The 22,550-nt window shown below is 44.2% G+C and overlaps 3 protein-coding genes across 10 annotated transcripts in view; 1 reads left to right on the plus strand and 2 right to left on the minus strand.

Annotated features, from left to right (window-relative positions):
- LOC114150160 (transcription factor 7-like 1-A) overlaps positions 1-4,473 on the minus strand; it is a 21,065-nt gene extending 16,592 nt beyond the window's left edge. Inside the window, exons 1-4 of one of the 3 annotated variants that reach the window (XM_028026433.1) lie at positions 4,347-4,473; positions 3,946-4,192; positions 3,800-3,869; positions 289-425 (exon numbers count right to left, since the gene is read on the minus strand). In XM_028026433.1, coding sequence (XP_027882234.1) covers positions 289-425; positions 3,800-3,869; positions 3,946-4,119 — 381 coding nt within the window. In that variant the 5' untranslated portion in view covers positions 4,120-4,192; positions 4,347-4,473. Of the gene's footprint in view, positions 1-288; positions 426-3,799; positions 3,870-3,945; positions 4,193-4,290 lie in introns of those variants that run through there. The other 2 variants (XM_028026432.1, XM_028026434.1) reach the window with 2 other exon arrangements.
- helq (helicase, POLQ like) lies at positions 4,258-20,574 on the minus strand. 6 transcript variants are annotated; one of them, XM_028026428.1, is made up of 20 exons: positions 19,854-19,983; positions 19,460-19,724; positions 18,669-19,281; positions 18,388-18,566; positions 17,947-18,147; positions 17,784-17,856; positions 17,462-17,559; positions 16,785-16,883; positions 16,432-16,577; positions 16,110-16,349; positions 15,241-15,382; positions 14,946-15,050; positions 14,350-14,554; positions 14,089-14,246; positions 13,911-14,009; positions 12,697-12,870; positions 12,448-12,561; positions 12,224-12,358; positions 11,921-12,064; positions 4,258-9,097 (listed from the first exon to the last, which is right to left on the minus strand). In XM_028026428.1, the coding sequence occupies exons 2-19, from the start codon at positions 19,646-19,648 to the stop codon at positions 11,957-11,959; spliced, it is 3,078 nt and encodes a 1,025-aa protein (XP_027882229.1). In that variant the 5' UTR covers positions 19,649-19,724; positions 19,854-19,983; the 3' UTR covers positions 4,258-9,097; positions 11,921-11,956. The 6 variants fall into 6 exon arrangements, 5 of the variants coding, with proteins under 5 accessions (XP_027882229.1, XP_027882232.1, XP_027882227.1 ...); XM_028026431.1 differs by lacking the exons at positions 19,460-19,724; positions 19,854-19,983 and adding an exon at positions 20,466-20,574; XM_028026426.1 differs by having other exon boundaries at positions 19,460-19,982.
- On the plus strand, positions 20,467-22,474 carry mrps18c (mitochondrial ribosomal protein S18C). The gene is made up of 6 exons (XM_028026441.1): positions 20,467-20,634; positions 20,744-20,790; positions 20,863-20,946; positions 21,859-21,916; positions 21,989-22,048; positions 22,319-22,474. Exons 1-6 carry the CDS (start codon positions 20,493-20,495, stop codon positions 22,393-22,395), a joined length of 468 nt encoding a protein of 155 aa, XP_027882242.1. The 5' UTR covers positions 20,467-20,492; the 3' UTR covers positions 22,396-22,474.
- The last annotated feature ends 76 nt before the right edge of the window (positions 22,475-22,550 follow it).

Genomic DNA, 22,550 nt, shown 5'->3' on the forward strand with positions numbered 1-22,550 from the left:
CAATCAGAGGTTTCTTCAGATTTGTTGTAACACTGCCTGCTGCAGACATCCTGTCCCTGCACAGCGACTCTTCGAAGAACCTTTATGAGTCATGACAGCCTTTAACTTCCATTTGGGATGAATAAAGTGTTTTTTTAACTGAACTGTGATGGAAAATTATTATACAGTATATATATACATTTTTTTGTAGAATTTGTCTACAAATAATAAACAAACAACCAAGCAAGAGACATAATGAAGCAGTGTGGCATCCTGATGGTCGGCCATCAGTGTTTGGTGCTGACTTACCGTCCGGCCACTTGGAGCCAGAGCTCCATTAGTGAGGTAGGGGCTGCAGAGGTTCCCAAGGTCCGAGATCATGAAGAAGGGATAGCCAACATACGGAGACGGCTGGAAGAGGCCCGTGTCATGCTGCTTCCGGAGCCCTGAGGAACAACATCAGCATTTAGCTGGGGGAACCTGTTACAATAACTCAACAGGGCTTCTGGGAAACTGAGTCTCCATTAAATCTAGACTTAGAAACACTGATTCCATATCTGACAGTGACATGCAAAAAGTATTCATTCCTCTTAAACTTTTCTGTATTTTCTCATATTACAACCACAAAGAAATATTTTTGTGTTGAAAGACCAACACAAAGTGGTCTACCATGGTGAAATAAAAAGAAAATTATGATTCAAAATATGTTTTACAAATAAAAAAATGAAAAGTGCAGTATGTAGAAGTATCCAGGCCACTGAGTCAATCCTCTGTGGAACCAGGTTCTGCTGCTGTTGCAGCTGCTAGTCTTTAGGGTTTGTCTCCACCAGCTTTGATCTGAAATTTTTGCCCATTCTTCTTTGTCAAACAGCTCAAGCTCAGTCAGACTGGATGTATTGTGAGAGCGTTTGTGAACAGCAGCTTTGAGCTCTTACCACAGATTCTGGATTGGGTTTAGGCTTGGACTTTGACTGGGCCATTTTAACATATGACTATGATTTGTGTTAACCCATTCCATTGTAGACTTGGCATTAAGTTTATGGTGTTTGTCATGCTGGAAGCTGAACCTTCACCAAAGTCTCCAGCCTTAAGACTCCAACAGGTTTTCTTGTATTTGGCTCCATCCATCTGCACATCAACTTGGACCATCTTCCCTGATCCTGCTGAAGAGAAGCAACGCCAGAGCATGATGCCGTCACCACCTTATTTGACAGTGGGCATTGTGTGTTCAGAGTGATGTGCGGTGTTAGTTCCCCTCCACACATATAACGTTTTGGATTTTGGCCTAAAAGTTCGGTTTAGGTCTGGTCTGACCAAAGCTCCGTCTTCCACATGTTTGCTGTGTCCAACATGACTTCTGGCAAACTGCAAATGGGACTTCATATGGTTTTCTTTTAACAATGGCTTTCTTCTTGCCTCTCTTCCATAAAGACCCCACGTGTGTAGTGATGACTAATAGTTGTCCTGTGGACAGACTCCCCGTCTGAGCCGTGGATCTCTGCACCAGGTCCAGAGTCACCATGAGCCTCTCGGCTGCATCTCTGATCAGAGCTCTGCTTGTTTGGCCTGGAAGTTTAGGTGGGTTCCAGTTGTTCCAGACTCTTTCCATTTCCAGATGATGGATTGAACAGTGAGATGTTGAAAGCTTGGGAAATCATTTTATAGCCTAAGCCTGTTTTAAACTAAAAAGTCTTGAATCATGCATCATTTTCTTTCCACTTCACAGTTGTACACTACTTTGTGTTGGTGTTTCACATTAAATTCCAATGAAATATATTGATGTTTGTGGTTGAAATGTGACAAAATATAGAAAAGTTCAAAAGCTATGAATACTTTTGCCAACCACTGTATTTACATGTTTGACTAACTATAGAATGAATGTTAGAAAAAAAAAAAAAACACATAAAAAACCCCCGTCAATTAGGACTAAACTTCAATGACAATGACGATGTGAAAGAATGTTTAATCATCATTTTGCATTCCAGGTAATGAATGCAAAATGCTAGTGCTTTCTTCTAATGTTTTATATATCTGAGAATTAACCAGAGATGCTGTGCTGAAAATGTTTTCTAAGCTGTCAGTTTCAGCCAAAAGTAATGACTCAGTCACCATGACTACACTCACTTATGTAGCAACACTTCAAACCTTCTGGAAAGGTGGAAGACATTTTAAATGACTTGTGTGTTTGCTGCCTCAGAAACGCAGCAGCCTGTTCAACAGTTCTGATTCGTTCAAAAATCAGTTCATAATCAACAATCCTGAGAGCTCTGACTGTCTACATCTGGAGCAATCAGGAGATTCACACTTTCTTCTGGAAGAATGTTTAGATAGGTGCAACAGCAGGAGTTGACGGTTCAAGCCCTTCAATATGGTCCAGAAGGTTTAGGGCTGAACAAAATGACAAAAAGATCCTCAAAGCAAAATCTATTTTCATTACCTCTGTATTGTACAATGGTCACACATGTCAGGGGATAAGTCTAACAAGAGTAGAAAAGTGTAAACTAGAGATGCACCAATCAGGCTTTCCTAGCTGATGCTGATTTCCTGTTTGCGCTGAAGTCTGACTGCTCAGGCCAGTTTGTTTCTAAAACGCTCAAGAGAGAAAGAAAACACAGGAATTACAAGATGGTGAACTGTTAGTTATCAAAGCATGTCCCTAAGTTTTATCTGATTTCTACTGCACTTAAAATGCATCCATGAACTGATGCCGTTACAGACTGAAGGAAGAAGGAGTTCTTAAACTCATGTTTATGTTTATTTTAGATTTTGTAAGGACCTCCTCCAGCATACACATGCTGCATCTGTATGGGATAACCTTGAAATAAAAGAAAAATTTGACCAAAAAATATATAAATATATCAAAGATCACTGAGCTAATAAGGGAACAATCTGCCGCTCTGACTGGTCCATCCCCAACCATGCCCATAATCTGTCAGAAGCACAGGCCCAAATGTGGAACTTCTGCATAAATATCTAAGTTCCACGATGTGAGCAGAGAAATTTGTTTTTTAGGACTTAAACATTTTATTGAATTTTTTGTGAATAACTGATTATTGAAACAATTGTCAATCAATTTAGTAATTAAATAATTGTTGAGTATAGAGACTCATAAAGAGGCAATTTGCTGAATGAACAAGAGCAGTAATTAAATCAAACCTTTACAAAAATAGTTTGTATTTAAGATAAAAAACTATACATCTATACATCTGTCCAACCCAAAACTCCTCAAGTAACAGTTTTTGCTTGACCTACTTCAAGTTCTGTAAAAAGAATGTTCTCTTATTAAGCACCTCTTGCTATCCAATTATTAATAAAAGATAACCACCATATCAACGCATTGAACATTGACGTTCAGTCCAGCAGAAAGGCCTGAGCTCCTCACATGTTGATGCTAGAAGGATTTTTTAGCTGCAGATGCATCCTTTGCTACAAGCCATCAAACGTTGACTAAAGGAATGCTGTTATTACATTTTGGTCAATAACATGTTTATTATTATTTAAAAATGAATTGCATTATTTGCATATTTTCATATTTCGGTGTATGTCTAATCTTATGTAAATGGGCATGAATAATTAAATTAAAAATCTGCAGAATGTGGCCATTTTTTCCCCAATTACATTATTAATCCTCACAATAATCAATAGAATAATTCATGGCCAAAATAATCGTTAGCATCCCCAACGTTTTAGTTCAAATTTCAAACTGCGGCTCATAACTGTTGATCTAAGACTCTGTATAAACTACTGCTTTGATAAATAAGTCCCATGTAATTTTTACTACTAGAAGCATCATAACCCAGAATGCCATGCTATTGCCTACCTTCCTGGAACAGCTGGCCGTGCCTGGCCCTGCTCTCAGCATCTGGATGCGGCTTGGGGCGCCTGTCTGCCTGCACACAGAGCCACAGCAGCATGAAGACACCCGGAGCACAGCGGGAAGCATTCACGGACCTCTGCTCAACTCACCTCCGAGTCAGAGCTGCTGGTGGTCTCCGACTCGTTGACTAGGGACGACTTGACATCATCCAAGTCCCGCTCCGAGGACACATTGGGTTTCTCCTCCTGTTCCCCCTCGTCTTTGAAGGCGATCAGCTCATCGTTAGCCCCCAGGTCGTCTCCGTCTCTGCCCAGCTGCGGCATGTTGGGACGTTAGCCGCGGAGGCTAATGGTGGAGACTGAACTAGACCCGAGTTGGTTTAAACAAAATGCGACCCTGGAAAAGCTCACACAGAGCATTTAGCTCACGTTAGCGGCGTGCCGAACAGCCCAGAGCCTTCGTTTGAGTACAATTAGGCCTATTATGTTTCTCACCTCTATCAGGAGATATTGAAACAATCCTAAAAGTCTCGAGCAAGTTAGCTAGCTACCTGCGGCGTTCACGGACCCTTCAGTTCCTGGCGTCGAATTCCTGAGATGTGGAAGTCTCTCTCTCGTCTTTTCCACTTGGAAAACCGTACATAGAAAACACAGCTCTCATAAGAAATGGAAAAAAAATCATAAAAGCCACTCATAACACACTCAGAAGCCCTGACATTGTAAGACCGAGTCCAGTCCTAAAAGTTTACGTCCACTTCTGCTGCACGGCTACTTTACTGGAAAAAGTCGAGGCTCCTTCTGATTCAATCCCCGCATCTATAGTCCGATTTGGAAAAAGCATAATCCCCAAAACAGTGATTTAATCCGCGTTTATTCCAGTACAGATTGCTGGATCTAAGGGTGCAGAGGCGTGGGAACAGCCAGCCTGGTTGGCGTCTCAAAAGTGGAGTGGAAGTGGAAGGAAAAGACTGCGGAGTGGAGCTGCTGTCGGATCAGAGCGCGCGTGGGGAGGGAAAAGGTGTAGGGGTGGGGGGTACTGATCTGAGAACAGCACAGCGAAGGATTCACGGCTTCACGTGCTGAGGAACAGATCACTAAGCTGATCCCACATCAGGGCCAACAGGTTGGTACTGTTTGTTTGCGAAGGAGGCAAAGAAAGGAGGAGAGGAGGAGTTTAGATGGAAAAAAAATGTCCTTTCGAGTTTAAAGCAGCAGTTACACATTTTCTGACCTTATGACCTACGTGACTATGAATGTGTCATGTTGCCAGCATGTTCAACTACACACAGTACGGCCTCATAAACCTATATAATGGGGTATAACACTAAGAAAGTAGCCTGAAGTAACACCAAGCAGGACTCAGGTCGCTACAGTAAATGCAGGCTTGTTTCTTTAAGTTTTCTAAAAGGAATACTGCAAAAATAAAAATAAATTAAAAAAAAAAAAACGTATATTTTAGTTCAGAAAAACAATTTTCTGAGAGAACAACAGAGCAGATTTTGAACAGGAACAAGAATAGGCAACTTTGCACTCATGGAATTTGTAAAGACAACAACTACCACAGATAATGCAGAATATGCTTTAGGTAGATCTGATCTGAGAGAAGTTGTTGATTTTCAAATATGATAAAGGAAAAAACAACGCTATAATAGGAGAGGTGTAGCATTATACTTGCACTATATTAGTAAAGAGCTTACTACAGAATTACAGGACATTTCAATAAAAACGTTTGTATTCATAGAGGCCAAATATGGGGTTCCCCAAGGTACAGTGCTGGGACCAGTGATGTTTCTTTTGCATATTATTGATATTTGTAAAATTTCCATAATTTATGTTTGCACATACCGCTGAAGTATTTTGTCATGGAAATGACTCAATTCATCTACTGCAGACAATGGGAGAAGATTTACATTTTAAAAACTGGTTAATGTTAAGACTATATGATCTCAGATTAACACATTTATATTGTTTGGTAATTTACAACTAAACTTTTGTATGTCTGAATGAATATGTAGGAAATGTAAATAAAGGTAAATGTAGAGCTATGTTTAACTGTAGAGTAAGGCCAAATGAGATCATTCATGAGGTGTAGGGGAGTGTATGCTCATAATTCCTGAAAGGCAGGAAGTGAAAAGAAACAAAATATTTTCAAATCAAAACTTCCTTTACATCATCAGGCACAAGGCTGGAGCTCCCTCACCCAGGGTAAACCCTCGCTCAGTCAGCAAAGACCTTTTACTGAAGATCTGTAGAAAAAATTCTACAAGAATGTGGAACTAGAAATTTTCAAACTCCAGGACTTATGGGAGGTTGGTAGTATGGACGCTAGGCTCTATGTCTTCAAAGGAAAGATTTTTTAAAAGTTTCAACACTACTTCTTAGTTTATACTGACATTTTTCGACAGCTGCCACATTTTTTGATCAAAATGAGACATGTCAGCCCATCCTGCTGCCCATATCTGAGAGCTGTCTCACTGTGAAGGTGCAACATGCAGCAAGACGCACAAATTTGTCCTGCTGCAGGACAAAGAGCACATAAACATAGCCTTTACTGGTCCCACTCACAATTCAATTGGGGCCTCATGCAGAGAGCAGCCTGGCGGCAATTAGGATGCATTACCTCGTAACCCACCCTCTGTGTTTCTTTGTTAGCTCCCTTCTCTTCCTGAACATTCTCCTGTTTGCTCTTTGTGCAGCTCAGCTTCTCACAGATTACATTTCAAAATGAGGTCACAGTTTTCTGCCAGTTATAGTTTACATTTTATTATTAAAATGAGAAGATCTTAAAAAGTTGAGCTTTTTAAGATTCAGTATGATGATTATGATTATTTTCCCCTTTTCTGTTGAAATTAGAAATGGAAACTAATCTGGTATAAAAAAAAAACAACCCTAAAATTAAATACAAACAAAATGGTGTTTCCTGAAAAATAACAAGCATATGGTTAAAAGTGGTCTAACGTACTACCAGGACATCTTCATTACAAAAAACATAATTGGAAACTGAAAACAATAGGATGTTCTGGGTAGATTTAACCTTAATTTATGCTCCAATACTTTGCTTAAAAATATTGATATAAAGTCAGAGGACCTACAAGACCCAAGCAGTTGATTGGCTAACTAAGTGGTGTTCAGAGTCGGTTCTTATTGGTTGGTGTCCTGAATGGTTTAGATGCTGTCCACCCTTGACAACATAAAGGGTGAAACAGTCACATTTCATTATGAATGTTACCATATCCATAAAACCAGATTTTCCAACAATGAAACATGTCACTTTCTTTAATGTCTAAATAAGTAGAAATGTTACATTTAATAGAATTCTGACTAGAATTCCTCTAGAGCAGTGTTCCCTGAGGATCGGGATTTAGAAAGACTGTTTTAAATAGATGTAATCTTTTACAACTCTTTACTTTTGGTAGTTCCTTATTTGAAGTAAGTCAAGGTGGGTAAGTGATGTACTTGTAGAATGCTTTATGTAATCCAGATGACTCTGAAGCGCTTCATACTACATTCAGTCATTCATTCACACACTGATGGTGGTGAGCCACACTGTAGCCTCAGCTGCCCGGGGGCACACTGACAGACGCAACGCAGCACCACCGGACCCTCTGACCACCACCAGCAGACCAGGCAAAAACACAACAATGAGTGGGGCGTTTGAACCAGCAACCCACCGGTTACAGGCTGAACTCTACCTGCAGAGCCACCGTTACCCAGGGTAGGACGACAGGATGGGTATAAATGGCAATGATGTTGGTGTAGGGGGTGGAGGGTCACCTGGTGCACAGATGAGCTCACATTTGATGGTGATGACAGGCCAATATTCAGGGAAGCAAAGCTCTGATCAAAAGTCCTCCAAACCTTTTAGTGGGCGTTTTGAACCAGAAGATGATGGAGCTGAAAACCTCTGGAGAAGTCATGTTGTTCTGCTTGTTATTCTATACATTTGTTTGGTCCTTCTGGTTTCTATTCAGGAATTTTATCTCTCCATCTGAACACACACAGACCAAACAGAGTTTCCCCCCTTTTGTCTGAAATGAAGAGGTCATTCTTGTCGCCTCTTGTCTGAGGTTGCAACGGAGCAGACATGCACTGGCCACCCCATGCCTCTTCCCCGTCTCCCCCAGGGTAACGGATCTTCACAGACTGGAGCTCTGCCAAACACTGAAGCCTTTTTATAATCCTCTCCTGCCGATACACACAGCTGCTGGTGTGTGTGCAGCACCGGAGCACAATGGTTGTTTCAGTGTGTGCAAGGTTTTTTTCCTCCAGCCTGTCTGACAGGGCTGCAGAGACCCGTGAGGAATGAGATGGAATTCTGGCGTTACACAAGCCGAACCCTCTAAATCAACCGTGAACGTTCGCAGGTCTCAGGTCCATAACCCCCTTTTCCTGCTCCTAATGGTGGAAGTGAAACTGGAGACCCAGGGTGTAGTCATGAGTCCAGATGTGCTAATTCTCCCTCTCTTAGCATTTCATACTTGTTGGCTGAGTGGAAAACAAAGAGCACTTCTGAGTTTGGGGTAAAGAGCTGGTGCAGCAGAAACTCTGAATGAAGCTACTGTCTGTGGAAACAATTAGATTGGAAGTGAAGTCAGAGGAAATTACTACTGATAAAACTGCTTTTTATTTGTGAAGGAACTGTGTTTTTATTCAACACAGGCAGGACTGGGAGGGAATTCTGACATTCAGCCATGGAGGAACAGAAAACAAATCACAAAAGCATATTGTAAAGAGAAAGCATTCTGGATGGGGGTTCTTACAGCCTGTTAGAATCAGCAGAACTTCTCCATAAGTGTCTTTGAGTGTCTGAAAAAACGCTATAAAATTTGGCTGTTAGGATTTATTATAAGATTTTTCCAGTGGCTTGTCTTCTTTCCACAGTCCTGGTAAGAGGTCTTGCCTGAGTTGGTCCTTGCAATCTCCATCTGCTGCTTTCAGTCGTTTGCTTGGATGTTTGACCAGCTTTGGTCAATACTTACTGCAATTCTCCATTTTACTATCAGTGCATATTTTGGTTTTGCACAGGTCAAAAGAGACGAGCTATGTTCCTTATTACTTTTCATTTAGCTGTAAACACAACCTCAGCTCCACATTATTAAATCAAGCCAGAATGTTCTAGCTGAATGTGAAAGAAGTTATGTTCACCTCAAGATTCCATAGCTTCTGAAAACCAGCATGAGAAGTGAGAGCTTGCAGCCAGCAGCCTGTTGCAGTGTTGTAGAGGAATTCTGAGCCAGTTCATTGAGGCTCTCTCATGCAGTGGGCTTCCTTCCACTGGTCCTGCATTCTGGATTCCTATTTACTGAGTAGAGAAAATTGATGTGATAAAACCTGGTCAGATAGTTTCATGTGTCGCTGTTCAGCCAAGGCCACATTCATTTCCTCTAAACCTTCTGAAGCCGTTCCTGGTGGGGGTTTAAGCAGCAGCTTTTTTTTTTTTTTACATTTGTGAAGAAAACTGTGGCTGGATGTAAATAACATGACCCAGCAGTGAGATCATGGACAGCTGTAATGAAAGTTTGCTGCTGGAGGAAGACAGCTGGTGGACCAGCACCTGGAGCTGAGCAACACCCCCCCCGGCCGGTCATGGCCTCTAACTCTGGGATTGATTTTTCTTTTCCAGATCTACGGATCACTACAGAATCTGTGCAGTTGAAAGCTGACGTCAGACGATGCTGCAAATGGCTGGACTGTTTCCACCGTGGTGATGCTGATGCCAGAGCCAGGGAAAACAGATCTTCGTTACCAACAGCAACGAGTTTCATTTTGATGTTATGTTGTCAGGCAACAAGTTTGGCTTTTCTAATTTACTGTCAGCTGCAGCTGTCGTTAAAGGAAATAACTCTAAAAGCTGTTTCACACTTTCATTAAAGACATGCTGATGCTCATCCAGTGAATCATCAAACACGTCTGCTCTGCCTGGTTGACTCAGCTGTTCACTCCTGCTTTGTGATTTCCTTAACTCACATTGAATTTCATGCAATGTCCTCCATTTTTGTCAATCTCTTTATACCAACGGGAAGAAAATCCCAACGGCCAGATTAAAAGGCAGAGTAACAGAGGTTTGTCCTGGTGAAGACTGCAGCTTGCTGATGCTTTTCAGAAACTCAAAAAGAGAAAAATTTCAGATCCTGCTGCGAAGGACAAGAAAGCAAATATACACAATTATCAAATGATGGAATCAATGTCCAGGATTTAAATTGCAGTAGAAGGCAGCTCTGGCATTAAGAGTTGCCACAGTTCAACTGGTTGGTATTTAATCAGTACCATGTGGTGCCGAAGAGAAGGTGCTTCTTTACAAAGTACTGAAGGAAACGTAACATTCACCTGAGCAATTTGTCCAAAAATTGTTTATAAAGATCTTCAGTATAGAAGTAAATTAAATTAATTGTGCCCCACACCTTGGACCTGTTAGTCCACTTTCTGTTGAATTATTGTAATTGCAATCCTCCACCTTGCACCCCACCCTTTTTTAATTCATAAATTAAAGTTTTAATGTTGACACCCTTTTTATCCAAGGCAGCTCTAGCTACAGAACCAGTCCCAAGACTATCCCTGCTGACCACTACAGGCTGCTGCCCTCTGCTAGATAAATGACAATAAAATGCAAAACAAAAAGGTCCAAATGTTCATTTACCTCTGTTAGTGTCAGCCTCGATAATGATTTGAAATTATAAGAACGAATAGAGACTAACAGACAAAGGATTCTTTGTGATAAATGGTCCTCTTAACTCCTGAGTGGTGAATCTCTGTAGCTCCTCCAGAGTAGGCATCGCTGGCTTCTCTGATTAACATTGTCCTTCATCCAGCATGCTTTGGTGGGTTTCCAGCTGCCACACCCTGTTCCCACCACTAGGTGGAGAGAGCAGAGCCCTGGAAGACACTCAGCTAGAACCCGAGCTGCTGGGTTCACTGTCTCCATGATGCTGTTTGACAACAGACCAGCTGCATTTATACTGAGTGAGTTCATACACACTGGACTCAATTCTGATTACACAAAAAATAAATCCTTCCACTTCACAATTATTCTCTACTTTGTGTTGTTCTGACAAAATACATTTGATATTTTTTGTTGTAACATAATAAAATGTCTTGTGATCACTTCTAGAAAGGCACAAAAAGCATAAGCTCATCTCACTATATCCATCCATCCATTTTCTTCCACTTATCCGGGGTCAGGTCGCAGGGGTAGCACCGTAACTTCCCTCTCCCCAGACACTTGTTCCAGCTCTTCCGGTTGGATCCCAGGGCGTTCCCAGGCCAGCAGAGAAACATAGTCCCTCCAGCGTATCCTGGATCTACCCTGGGGCCTCCTCCCGGTGGGACGTGCCTGGAACACCTAACCAGGGAGGCGTCCAGGAGGCATCCTGACCAGATGCCTGAGCCACCTCAACTGGCTCCTCTCGATGTGAAGGAGCAGCGGCTCTACTCTGAGTCCCTCCTGGATGACTGAGCTTCTCACCCTATCTCTAAGGGAGAGCCCAGACACCCTACGGAGAAAACCCATTTCGGCCGCTTGCATCAGTGACCTCGTTCTTTCAAAGCTCATGACCATAGATGAGGGTAGGAACATAGATCAACCAGTAAATCAAGAGCTTTGCTTTTTGACTCAGCTCTCCCTTCACCACAACAGACCGGTACAGCACCCGCTTCACTGCAGATGCTGCACCAACCCACCTGTTGATCTCCCGCTTCATTTTTTCCCTCATTCATAAATAAGATCCCCAGATACTTAAGCTCCTCCACCTGGGGCAGGACATCCCCCACCATCTCTGACCCAGAGAAGGCACTCTACCCGTTTCCGGCTTAAGACCATGGCTTCGGATTGGGAGGCAGTGAGCCTCATCCTGGCCGCTTCACACTCCGTTGTGAACCGCTCCAGCGGTAGATCACAACATGATGAAGTCAGTAGGATCACATCATCCGCAAAAAGCCTCTCGCTATATCTTTATATTTTTTTGCATATTCAGCTTTAATGAGAACAGCCTGAGTTGAAAATCATCGGACTGATCCTGAAACAGGAGGATATTTCTCCACTCAGGGAGCTCTTGCAGTAGTTTATAAAACACAGAGAAGAGTCCATATGACGCAATATTTTAATAAGAAAACGTAAGATTAAACAAACCCCATGAGAAACAGGCCAGAAGGAGCCAAGTGTGTTTCAGAGTAGCAGCAGCTCCTGATGCTGCTGCTGCGGAAGGTCTGCAGGCAGGGTCAGCAGCTCGTCCACTTCCTCCTGCAGAGCTGCAGCCTTCTCATTCAGGAGCATCTGGAAGACAGAGACACATCATCTGACAGACACAGCCAGGTTACTGTCACAGCTTCACACACCACACTGTTGATGTCCTAGCTTACAGAGCTGAGGCTGAAGCAGAGGGCCTCTGCTCCAGACTGAGCAGCCTCAGCCAGACTCCACAGGGACCCTCACCTTGGCTGAGGCCACCATCAGGTTGGCCTGCTTCTGGTACAGGTGCTCCAGTGTCCCGCAGAGGACGGCAGGGTCGGCGTTGGCCAGGTGGGTCAGCGTCCTGTAGCCAGCGTTGTACAGCTGCTTTGCTCTGAACTGCACAGAAGGAGAACGTCAGTGAAGCGCCTCCAGGTAAAGCCATGGCAGAATGGCGCGGGCCTCCAGAGACAGCCGCCGGTCCTGACCTCCAGAACTCCGGCCACCTCCATCAGAGGGATGAGCTCGGCCTTCACGCAGTAACTGAGGCGGCGGGTGAGCTCCAGCAGCAGAGCTTTAAACGGCCACAATTCCTCCAGCTCCTGAACGCATCACCAAGACAAATGTTAGCAGTGCGTACAGTATGTGAATGTGAGAATATGTAGCACACCCTGCAACTTTACAGCGACCGCATGCAATGTGCTAACATGCTAGCCGTGGCAGTGAGGCGGTGGTACCTCGGTGAAGTGCAGCACGCAGCAGCAGAAGGTTGAGGCGGCGCTGAGCAGAGTCTGAACGAAGCCTCTGCTGAGCTGGAAGCGGTCGGCCACGGCCCACACGTTGGTGTCCCTCAGCAGGGAGAAGAGGACCAGAGACAGGTACATCCGCTTCACTGCTACCAGATCCACGCTCTGCAACGCAGACAGGTAACCAACACAGCTACACACCATTCCTCTGTGCAAAGCGCTCACTCTGGATAAAGAGTCACAGTGATGCTCAGCTCTTCACTTTGACATTGTAAGGTGATCCAAACTTTACCTCTCTCTTCATATTTTGGAAAAATGTTTGTCACTTCTATTGTTCCTAGTTGATTACAGAGATCCTGTCTTCTTTTCCAAAATTACTCATAAAAATAAAAAATATATTATACCAAATATCAATGGACTACAGACATTGCCCTGAAGTGCCCCATTTTCTACAGTATACACCAGAATATCCTGCTCCTTTTCCTAATGACTACTCCTAATATTCTGCCAGGAAAGCAGATGATTAAACTCAAATAATCCAACAATTACAACCTCTTTATTTATCTGTGCTTTTCTCAGTCAGACTGCAGACTTCAGATTGAGTCCATGCTGTTTACATCACTGAGAAGTTAAAGCAGTGTGTCTGTAACCACACGGATCAGATCGACCTTCCTTTTCTTTAAATGGGTCAAATTATTGCTTGTTTTTATTCTGTTGGTACCTTTGACCACATCCCTATTTCTATTATACAACCTAAGATCCATAATAAGTGAACCATTGATTATCTACTTCAGAATTTCATCACCAACCTTCTTCCAGGAGTAGTTTGATGAGTATTCTGAATTCAAGCAAATCCACTGGATCTTCTGAAATCTCCTCATTATTTCAGGATCATTTCCTAACACTCTTTCCCTGGAAGCTTATCTGAACTATGACATTATCTGAGCATTATTTAAACTCCCCCTCCCATGCTGCTGCTCAGCCCCAGGCCTCCCTCTCTCCCTACTCTAGTACCACCTGACTGCAGCAGCTCCCTTTTTGTTCCCCAACAACCTTTTGACTGATTCTCCAGCTCTTTTGGTCCCTCAATTCTCACAGGCTGTGCTTAAACCATCTGCTCCTGCTCTGACATCATGGACCCCCAGGGGCCTCACAGCATTCACCGACCTCAATTCAGTGCTTGGTAACATGTTGACCCCTGTTACCTTCTTGACTGTCTGTCCTGCAGCCTTCCGGGCCACGAAGCTCTCTGGGACTCCGACAGCAGCAGACATCTTCTGCTCTGAAGCAGACAGGAGGGTGAACTGCAGACAGGAAGCAGCGGCCGCTCAGCAGGAAGCACTGAGGCTGGCTGCTGAGTGGCGTCTGACGGAGGCTGGCTACCTGTCTGAAGTAAACCATCCAGTCAGGGTTGCACTGGGGGACCAGATCGTAGGGGGTCACCAGGTAGACCAGGTGCAGGTGGCTGCTGAGCTGCAGCCCCTCCAGACCTTTCAACAGGTCTTTATACAGAACAGAGCAGTAGGACAGATCCACTGAGCCTGCAGGACAACGACACACATCAGATGATGGTCCACCTGGCTGGCGTGTGTATCTACACGCCCCTCAGAGTGTTCTGATGACCGACTCCCGGTCTGGGTTTACCTTTGTAGGTTGCCCTGCCCAGTCTGGTGACCTGCAGCGATGGAGAGTGTGTTGCTGTGTTGGTGATGAGCTCCTTCTCCTGCAGCGTGGCCACGCAGCGCTGGACGGTGTCCCACAGGCTGCGCTCCACACACAGCTGCTGCTGCTGCACAAACAGCAGCGTCCCACGCAGGAACTGCTCCACCTGCTGCAGCGATGAGGAGATCTGCAGCAACACCACACAGCACACAATCACACCTTCAACCTCAGCCTCAACCACTTCCTCTTTTCTAAGGAACACAGAAATCCAAACTGGAAAACAGGTCAAAATATAGAATAACAAGCAAGAAAGTCTTAAATGGAGATACAGTCATCAGAACTGCGTTGCTAACATCTCTGGGTGTATATCTGGTTAGAGATGAAACTTTGTGTTCTGGATCACATGCAGACATCCATCTTCCTGACATTAAGGCTACAGCTGATGAGAGCTGTCAAAACACAAACAGACCTTGGAAAGAAAATGACCAGACGGAACTGCACCAAGGTGATTTTACTGTGTGTGTTTAGATTTAGGAAAAAAAAGAGAAAAGACAGCAAACAAAAGGAGATACATTTACGTTTAATCCAATCAGTGATAGGATCAGACTGAGGATGCCTTTCCCATCGTCCTGCAACAGGTTGCTATAGCAGCTCTCCATGGGGGCACACACCAGCTCTTTGGCCTGAAAATAAAACCACCATTTGTTGGGTTTTATAGCTCTGCAAACATAAAGAATTTACTGAAACAACAATGCTAAACATATGAAGGTTCCAGTGCAAGTTGATAGACTTGAAGAGCAGGTGAAGCTTCAGCTCTTCCATATTTCCTTGCAGAAGTTTGAACATGTTTAATAAAAAGCAGTCAGACGTTACCATGCTCCTGTCCTTCTCCTGCAGGATGAGGATGCTCTCCCCGATGGTGTCGATCCCAGCCCGACCCGCTCTGCCCACCATTTGTTTGTACTGGCTCCTCTTCAGGAAGTCCGTAGCCACATAAGGGGAGCGCAGGATCACCCTGCAGGAAGACAGCCACAGAAATATTCCTGTTATTGTTTCATTTAGTTTTGAGTCACCACTGAAACCACACTTCGCTGAGCCATCCTTCTGCAAGAAAGCCAACATTTCATTCTGAAATACTTTATTCATCCCAAAGGGAAATGAAGTGTAGTTCATATAATCTAAGTAACTTCAAGGGGTTGCTGTGGATGGTGATGCTGTGGAGGAAGGATGCCTGGTAGTAGTCAGTCTCACAACAAATCTGCAGTAGCCTCTGACTGAAGACTGTTGCTGTATGACAGTCTCATCAGTGTTATTACATACTAATAGCTCAAATTCTGGACAGCAGGGACAAAATGCCACGGTAACATGTGTTGCTGCCTCCATCAGTTGCTAATCTATCTCCTTTGCTTCTTCAGCTCCTCTAGAAACATGTCAGCTGGTGAAATCCTAGGAATAATTGTCCAAACCAGCAACACCTCAGCCAAAGGGATGATGAACAGGACAGAACAAAGGTAGCAGAGCTGCTCCAACCTGCCACCATGACGGGGCTATTCTTGGGAAACACACTGTGAACCTCTGGACATGAACAGAAAAAGCAGATTTTCTAACTGTGCTTGTCTGAACATGGAATAAAAACAGAAGAGGTGCAAAGAGCAACAAGATGAAGCGAGTCAGGCAGAGTGCAGCAGCTGCTCCCCAGAAGGCTGTGGAGGATTTAAGTAGAGAAGTGAAGCTGATCTGACCTGCGGGCTGGCAGGTTGATTCCTGCTGCCAGGGTGGAGGTGCAGGCCAGCAGGCAGAGAACGCCTCTGGAGTAGGCCTCCTCCACCAGCTTCCTCTCCTCGGCGGTGAGGCCGCTGTGGTGATAGGCCACGCCGTAGGGCACGGTCCTCCTCAGCACCGGGCACATGGAGCCGTTCCCACCGGCCTTCAGCTCCTGGAGCAGGACGGCCTTCTCAGCCTCACGGTGCTGCAGAAAGTCTCTGAGGGGAGAAGCAGGAAGTCTGAGCAGCAGCGGGTGGATGCATGGCTGCAGGGGACAAACAGGTGGAGCGGTGCACTCACTCTTTTAGGTACTTGCAGATCATTCCTGCAACATTCTCACAGTTTTTCTTTGTAGGACAGAAGACCAAACATGAATGCAGAGGGATGACTTCTGTTACCAGGGCGATGATGTGGTCTGGGTCAATCTTCTGCATGGAGCTGGAGTACTGCAGAAAGAGAGGGAATCAGATTTCACCTCGTTACGACCTCACAGCTCTTCTCATCCTGCTATCTTTGATCCAAAAACTGAACATCCTTCACGGATGGTTTGTTCTACATCATAGATGATGCTGCTGACTGCCAGCCAGTCACATGGCAGGAATAACTCCTCCATAACAACCCATTCCACACAATCTGATCAACGCCAAACTCACTTTAAAGTTCAACATTCTGGAGAATCTGAAGCAGTTTTCCTCCTTCGGGTCAACTTCATATATGGTGTCGTTCAGTTTGACATATTCTTTCAGCTGAACCTGGAAACAGACAGCAGAGTGGAGCTAATGCAGAGTCTGCTTGACAGAACCAAACTGACTGTTTCTGTCCCTGGAGCCAGCAACAGAAAGTTTGTTTATTTTAAGATTATCTTTTTTATACCATTAACAGTGAGAGCAAAGACAGGTTAAAATAGGTTTATAGTTGACATTGAGCTAGGTTTCTGGCCTGACCCTGCTCATTGACACTACGCCGTGCCTGAACCTCCATTTTTTGTAAATTGGACCAGAACGCACATGCTCTTCATCTTCATTTGGAAGATGTCCCTGCAGAGCAGCTTCACCTGTATATGATCCCTCTCTTTTCTGTGAGTACTGCACCAGCCTATACATTAAGTATAAAAGCCTCACCGCTTGCTCGGCTTCCACACGCTTAACGCAAAACTCTAAAAGCTCAATTAGAAAGGCTGTAGGGCTTTTAGAGGTTCACGTTATCTGGGTTTGTTGACAATAGCTGTTGGTCACAGACAAACCAACAGCAAGTTGAGTTTGGTCAAACACACTCAGACAACCCTGAGATCTGATGGAGACATTATTCAGACTCTACACCGTTCACTTACTGGCCTGAAGTTATTTGTGTAATTTTCTGCCCCCAGAAACGTCTGCAGGTCCTTGATGTTCCCCAGGGTGGCGCTCATTCCAATAATCTGGGTTGCTTCTGAAAAACAGAGGAGCATTTTAGATTCAATTATTGATTACAATCAGAATCAACTTCATTCATCAAGCTTGTGGGGGCAAAGTATTTGAATTTGGTCTCCATCAACTGCATTATAATTATGTTGCAGTTATGAAAAAAGCAAACAACAATATAAACAAAGAAAAACACACATGGTGAGTGAGGACTAATTAACTTGATCATGTCAGACAGAAGAAACCACTCACTGCTCATGTGCCGAACCTTGGCCAGAGTCATTTCGATCACAGCCCCTCTGCTGCCGTCGCCCAGCATGTGAAGCTGCAAAACCAACAGGAAAAACCCTGCAGTCAACTTTCTCTGATTCCTTCCTTTTGCCTCAGCTGCCACTGAACTGAGAAGAGTTTGCACCTCATCAACCACCAGCAGCCCCAGGTGGTCCAGCCTGCTGCTTTCTATCAGCGAGTTGACCAGGCTGTGGGCCTTCTCTATGGTAGCGATGTACAGGGATCTCTTGTTTCTTCTCTTCACAGGTGGAAACTTGCCTTTGCTGCCAGCGTACTCCTCCACCATGAAGTCCAGCTCCAGGCCAAAGGTAGCCAGCCCACGTACCTGGCAGAGCCCGATGGAGATATAAACACAGATTGGGGGAAAAAGAGGGGAAAAGTCTGAGATGAATCTGACTCCTGTCAAGAGCTTTCATTCTTTAAGCGTTTGTCAGACTTTATTACATTGTGAGCACACTAAAGGATGAAAAAATTAAGCTCATGTGTTTACTTTTTTTTATCTGTGTATGACTGGAACTGTGGCAGGTGCCATTTTTACCAGAAATGAGCAGGTGTGTTCAAGTACCTTCTCCTGCACCAGTGATATGTACGGTAAGATGAACAAACAGTCCTTCCTCCTGCACAGTAGCTCTCTGAGGATGAGGATCTCTGCCACCAGGGTCTTCCCTCCGCTGGTAGGAAGTGAGTAAATCAGGTTCCTCCTCTGCTGAACACACTCCAGGTTCAGACACGCCTCCTGCCAGTCTGACGCACAAAAGCAGATCAGCTGATAGATGCTACGTTATTCTGTAAAGTTTGTAGCTAATCAGAGGCATTAGTAACTCTCTTGATGAACACTATTCTCACCGTATAACTTCTGGATTCCTCTCAGCTTGTGCATCAGCTCTTTGACCTTGCTAGGGAGTCCAAAGAACGGCCCGAGGTCTAGAGTCTCAGCTGATATGGTTTCCATAGCCTGCATGGCGACACTGATCTCCTCAGAAACAACCGCCTCCTTCAGCAACGCCGTCCGAGACACACTGACAGGAGTCACTGCGTTCCCCAGCATGGTCTTCTTCAGAAGGTCTGCCACACTCCTCCTCGCCTTGCTGTGTCTCCTGCTTCCATCCTCAGAGTTTGTTTCTCCTGCAGCCTCAGTGTGAGAAGGCGTAGAGGTTTTGTTTCGGACCTGCAGCTTGCTTTTCTTTGCCCGATCTTGGATTTGTTCCTGAAACTGCAGCTGACTGGATGGCAGGTCCTCAAACACCTTGTCCTCCAGCTCATGGAACACCGAGTCAGTGAGTGGGCCCTTGGGGGACTGGGACATGGGGTCTGCGGAAGGCTGCAGAGTCCTGAAACTCTGCAGGTTCTCTGATCGCAGTCTTTCATGCTGTTCTACTTCCTCCAACTTTGCGAGGATGGAGGTGTCCTCCAGGATGCTGTCATAGTCACCAAACAGATCTTCACTGTCGCTGCAGAACTGCCACCAGAAGACAAGAAGAGAAGTAAAGGTGCCTTAGAAATCTACAACTTTTAACAAGCAAGTCACCAATGTGACTGTTGTGCATACAGAACAAATCTTTGACTTGTTTTTGTCGAGTTTCCATGCTATAACTGGTAGAGTAAATACACATCCATCCCACAGAACCCCGCGGTACCTCCACAGCTCCATGTTCTGCCATGGTGCTGCTGCTCCTCCTAGAGAGGAGGCATTTCGTTGACCCGGCTCCTCTTCCTCCTCCTCTCCCCTCCTTTCGGACAAGGATCAGGCGAGTCTCAAGAAAGTCTCGCGACCTCTTCCTCGCGCAAACTCGCTTAATTTTGACGTGAAGCCTCCCGCAACTCATCTCTGACTGGGCCCGGTGCCACTAACGCCTCTGAGGCATCCTGGAGCATACACGACAATAACTGTCTGCTTCCGGCCTGTCGGGAAAATAGTAAACATGAACTCAGAACATTACAACATGCGGCGTAGACAGCTACAGTTAGCTGCAAACACTTCTCACTTTGTTCCCACAACAAACTAAACGGCAATAACATTTTAAAAATTACCCTTCTAAAAAGGTTAAAGGACAGTAACTGGAACTGTGCAGCTGTAGACTGAAAGTACAAATAAAATGCAACAACCACTCAGCACATTCAAACTGATCACTGCTGACGTCAGAGCAAAACAGACGAAAATCTGTCGTCACTTCCGTTTTCATATGTCCGCTTGCTGTTGGATAATGTTTAAAATCCGGGTGATAGTTCTACAATAATATGTTTCTCTTATAATGATTATTGGAGGAACGGACGGTGTTTTGTCAAACTAACACCAAACATATCTAATCGTGCTGTAGTTGATAGACAACCCAAAGTGACGTAAACATAGTTAATGAAAGATTAAAAGGTAAATCAAACTTATTTGGGTTGTAACTGGTTAGATTTTGCTGATTAAAAATATTTCGATCTCAATATATTTCTCATTTACTATAAATATTAATTTAAAAAGTTTTACCTTTGCAACTGTAGGGAAGTTTTCTATCTTGTCTTTTTGGATCAGCAAACACTTACCGTTACATATGTATTTCCTTCCTTCATCGATTGATGGAAATTATTGATAAAAAAATATTACTAAAAAGACATATATGTCTTATATTTAATGTTAACAAAAAAGGTGTTTACCTTTAGAAAGTTTAATTAAAACTGGAAATGCGGTCGCTCGGAACCACAGTGACACTGCCAGTGTTTACCGTCGTCCCGGAGCTTCTTCCTGTCCGGTGTCAGGTCAAAATGTTGTGTGTGAGAAAACTCCAGAGGCTAAAGGCTGCTTTCTATCTCTCTAGGAGCACAAGTGAGTATCTGTCAGTCTGAACGGGGTTCCGCGGTGTAAGCTATAAACCCTCTGTTTGTCGAAATGGAACATTTGTCAGTGTGAACGGGCTGTTGTGTTCTCTGTGCAGCACACAGGAGCCTTACATCCGCTGAAGTCCTGCCGAAAGATGACGCTGTAAGTAAGACACTGGTAGAATGTTATGTGGCTGCAATACGAGTATGTAATAACGGGATGTCTTCTGTGTAGCTTCTAAAAGTGGGGAATCCGTCCAGAGAGTCCAAAAAAGGCTGCGTGCTCTGCAACGTCACTGTGGACTTTAAAAACATCCAGGTGGGTCAGTGAACGCCTCATGGTTCCAGCTGCAACCAGGAACACACAGCTGGCTCTCAAGCTCCTCCGGAGCACATGTCCTTTGTCTAAACCTACATCTCTAAAAATTCTAGCCTTGCCAGAAAACGTGGAATCACAACTTTAGAGGATAGTCAGTATTTAACAGTTCATTTTCTATATCCTGCAGAGGGATAAATGACAGCATCATCCAGTGTTTAGGAAAAATAACGATTTTTAGGAGAAACACAGCTCAGCTGACAGCTTCCATTCCGAGGCTAAAAGTTCCAACCATCCATCCATGTTGCCCTTTCATTTAGTTGACCTGCATTTGCTGAAGGAAGCATTCTTTGCTCAGTGGACAGATCCTCAGTAATCTGGACTGACCTCATCCCTGCATCGTCATTATGGAGACCTTCAGCAGTTTTATTCCTCCGATTCTTTTAGATGGCATCAATAAAACCATTATATATTTGGCCAATGTAGTTTAGGATTTATAACTCAATCCTGCTTTCATCCAATCATATTCTTTGTAAGGTGTTGATGGTTTCTAGATTGGTCCTGTCTGTACATGGATCAAATTGCTTTCACCTAATTTTGTAGTTTGCTCACATGGACTTCCATTTCTGTAATTTTGTATTTGTTCTAATTTTTCTATTTCCTGTTAAAATGTTTCCTTTCTTATTACCTTCCAGTTTGTTTGGGTTCAAAGTTTTAAACCTAGCTTAATGGGAAGATCTTTGGTTCCCAGGAATAAAAAAACTCCTCTATACTGTTTGAACTGATAGGTGTCTTGTTGGTGCTCGGTTTCCCGTCAGTTCCACATTTCCAACTCTACTTGGATCTTCTGTTAGTAAGAAGATCCAGTGGCTGTACTCTGTTGCAGTAACCTGATCTCCACCTGTCCTCCCTCAGCTTCTGTCTCAGTTCGTCTCTCCTCACACTGGCAGGATCTACGGCCGACACATCACAGGTGAGCTGTGGCTGCTCAGCCTTGTCCAGAGTTGAAGGCTGCTGCCACTCAGTGTTTCTCTCTGTCCTCCAGGATTATGTGGGAGAAAGCAGAAGGAGATCTCTAAAGCCATAAAGAAGGCTCACTCACTAGGTGAGTTAGACTTCAGCTTTTACCAGTGCAACCCAGCTTCTACTGCTGGGTTGGAATAACACACACACAGGGCGGTGCCAGCATCTGATCAGGTGGTTGGCAGCAGGAGCAGCTGATGGTTGCGTCTCAGCAGTGTGATGGTCTGCTGTGGCGTTCTGATAAAACTCATTCCATGGATTTTCTGATTTATTTTATATACCCAGAAAGTTTGTTTTACTCATGTTATTTCCTAATTTTTGCTGAAAGTCAGGGTTTTTTGTTCACCTGCAGGTTTCATGCCAGTGACCCACAAATATCCTGAGTTCATGAAGGATCCCAGGATCTGCAGCATCAAACATCTGGATTAGAGGATCAGTATTTCCTGCTCCCAGTGTATAAAGTTAAAAACTGATTTTGTTTGTATTAAACTTAAAAATGTCCACCATCTCTTCCTGCCTTTCCCATTTTTGTCCTGCTCAGACCTGTGATGGAGAGTGACCCATGTTCTGGTTGAGTGGTTCTC

Source organism: Xiphophorus couchianus, chromosome 8, assembly GCF_001444195.1.
Source record: "Xiphophorus couchianus chromosome 8, X_couchianus-1.0, whole genome shotgun sequence".
Taxonomy (NCBI): domain Eukaryota; kingdom Metazoa; phylum Chordata; class Actinopteri; order Cyprinodontiformes; family Poeciliidae; genus Xiphophorus; species Xiphophorus couchianus.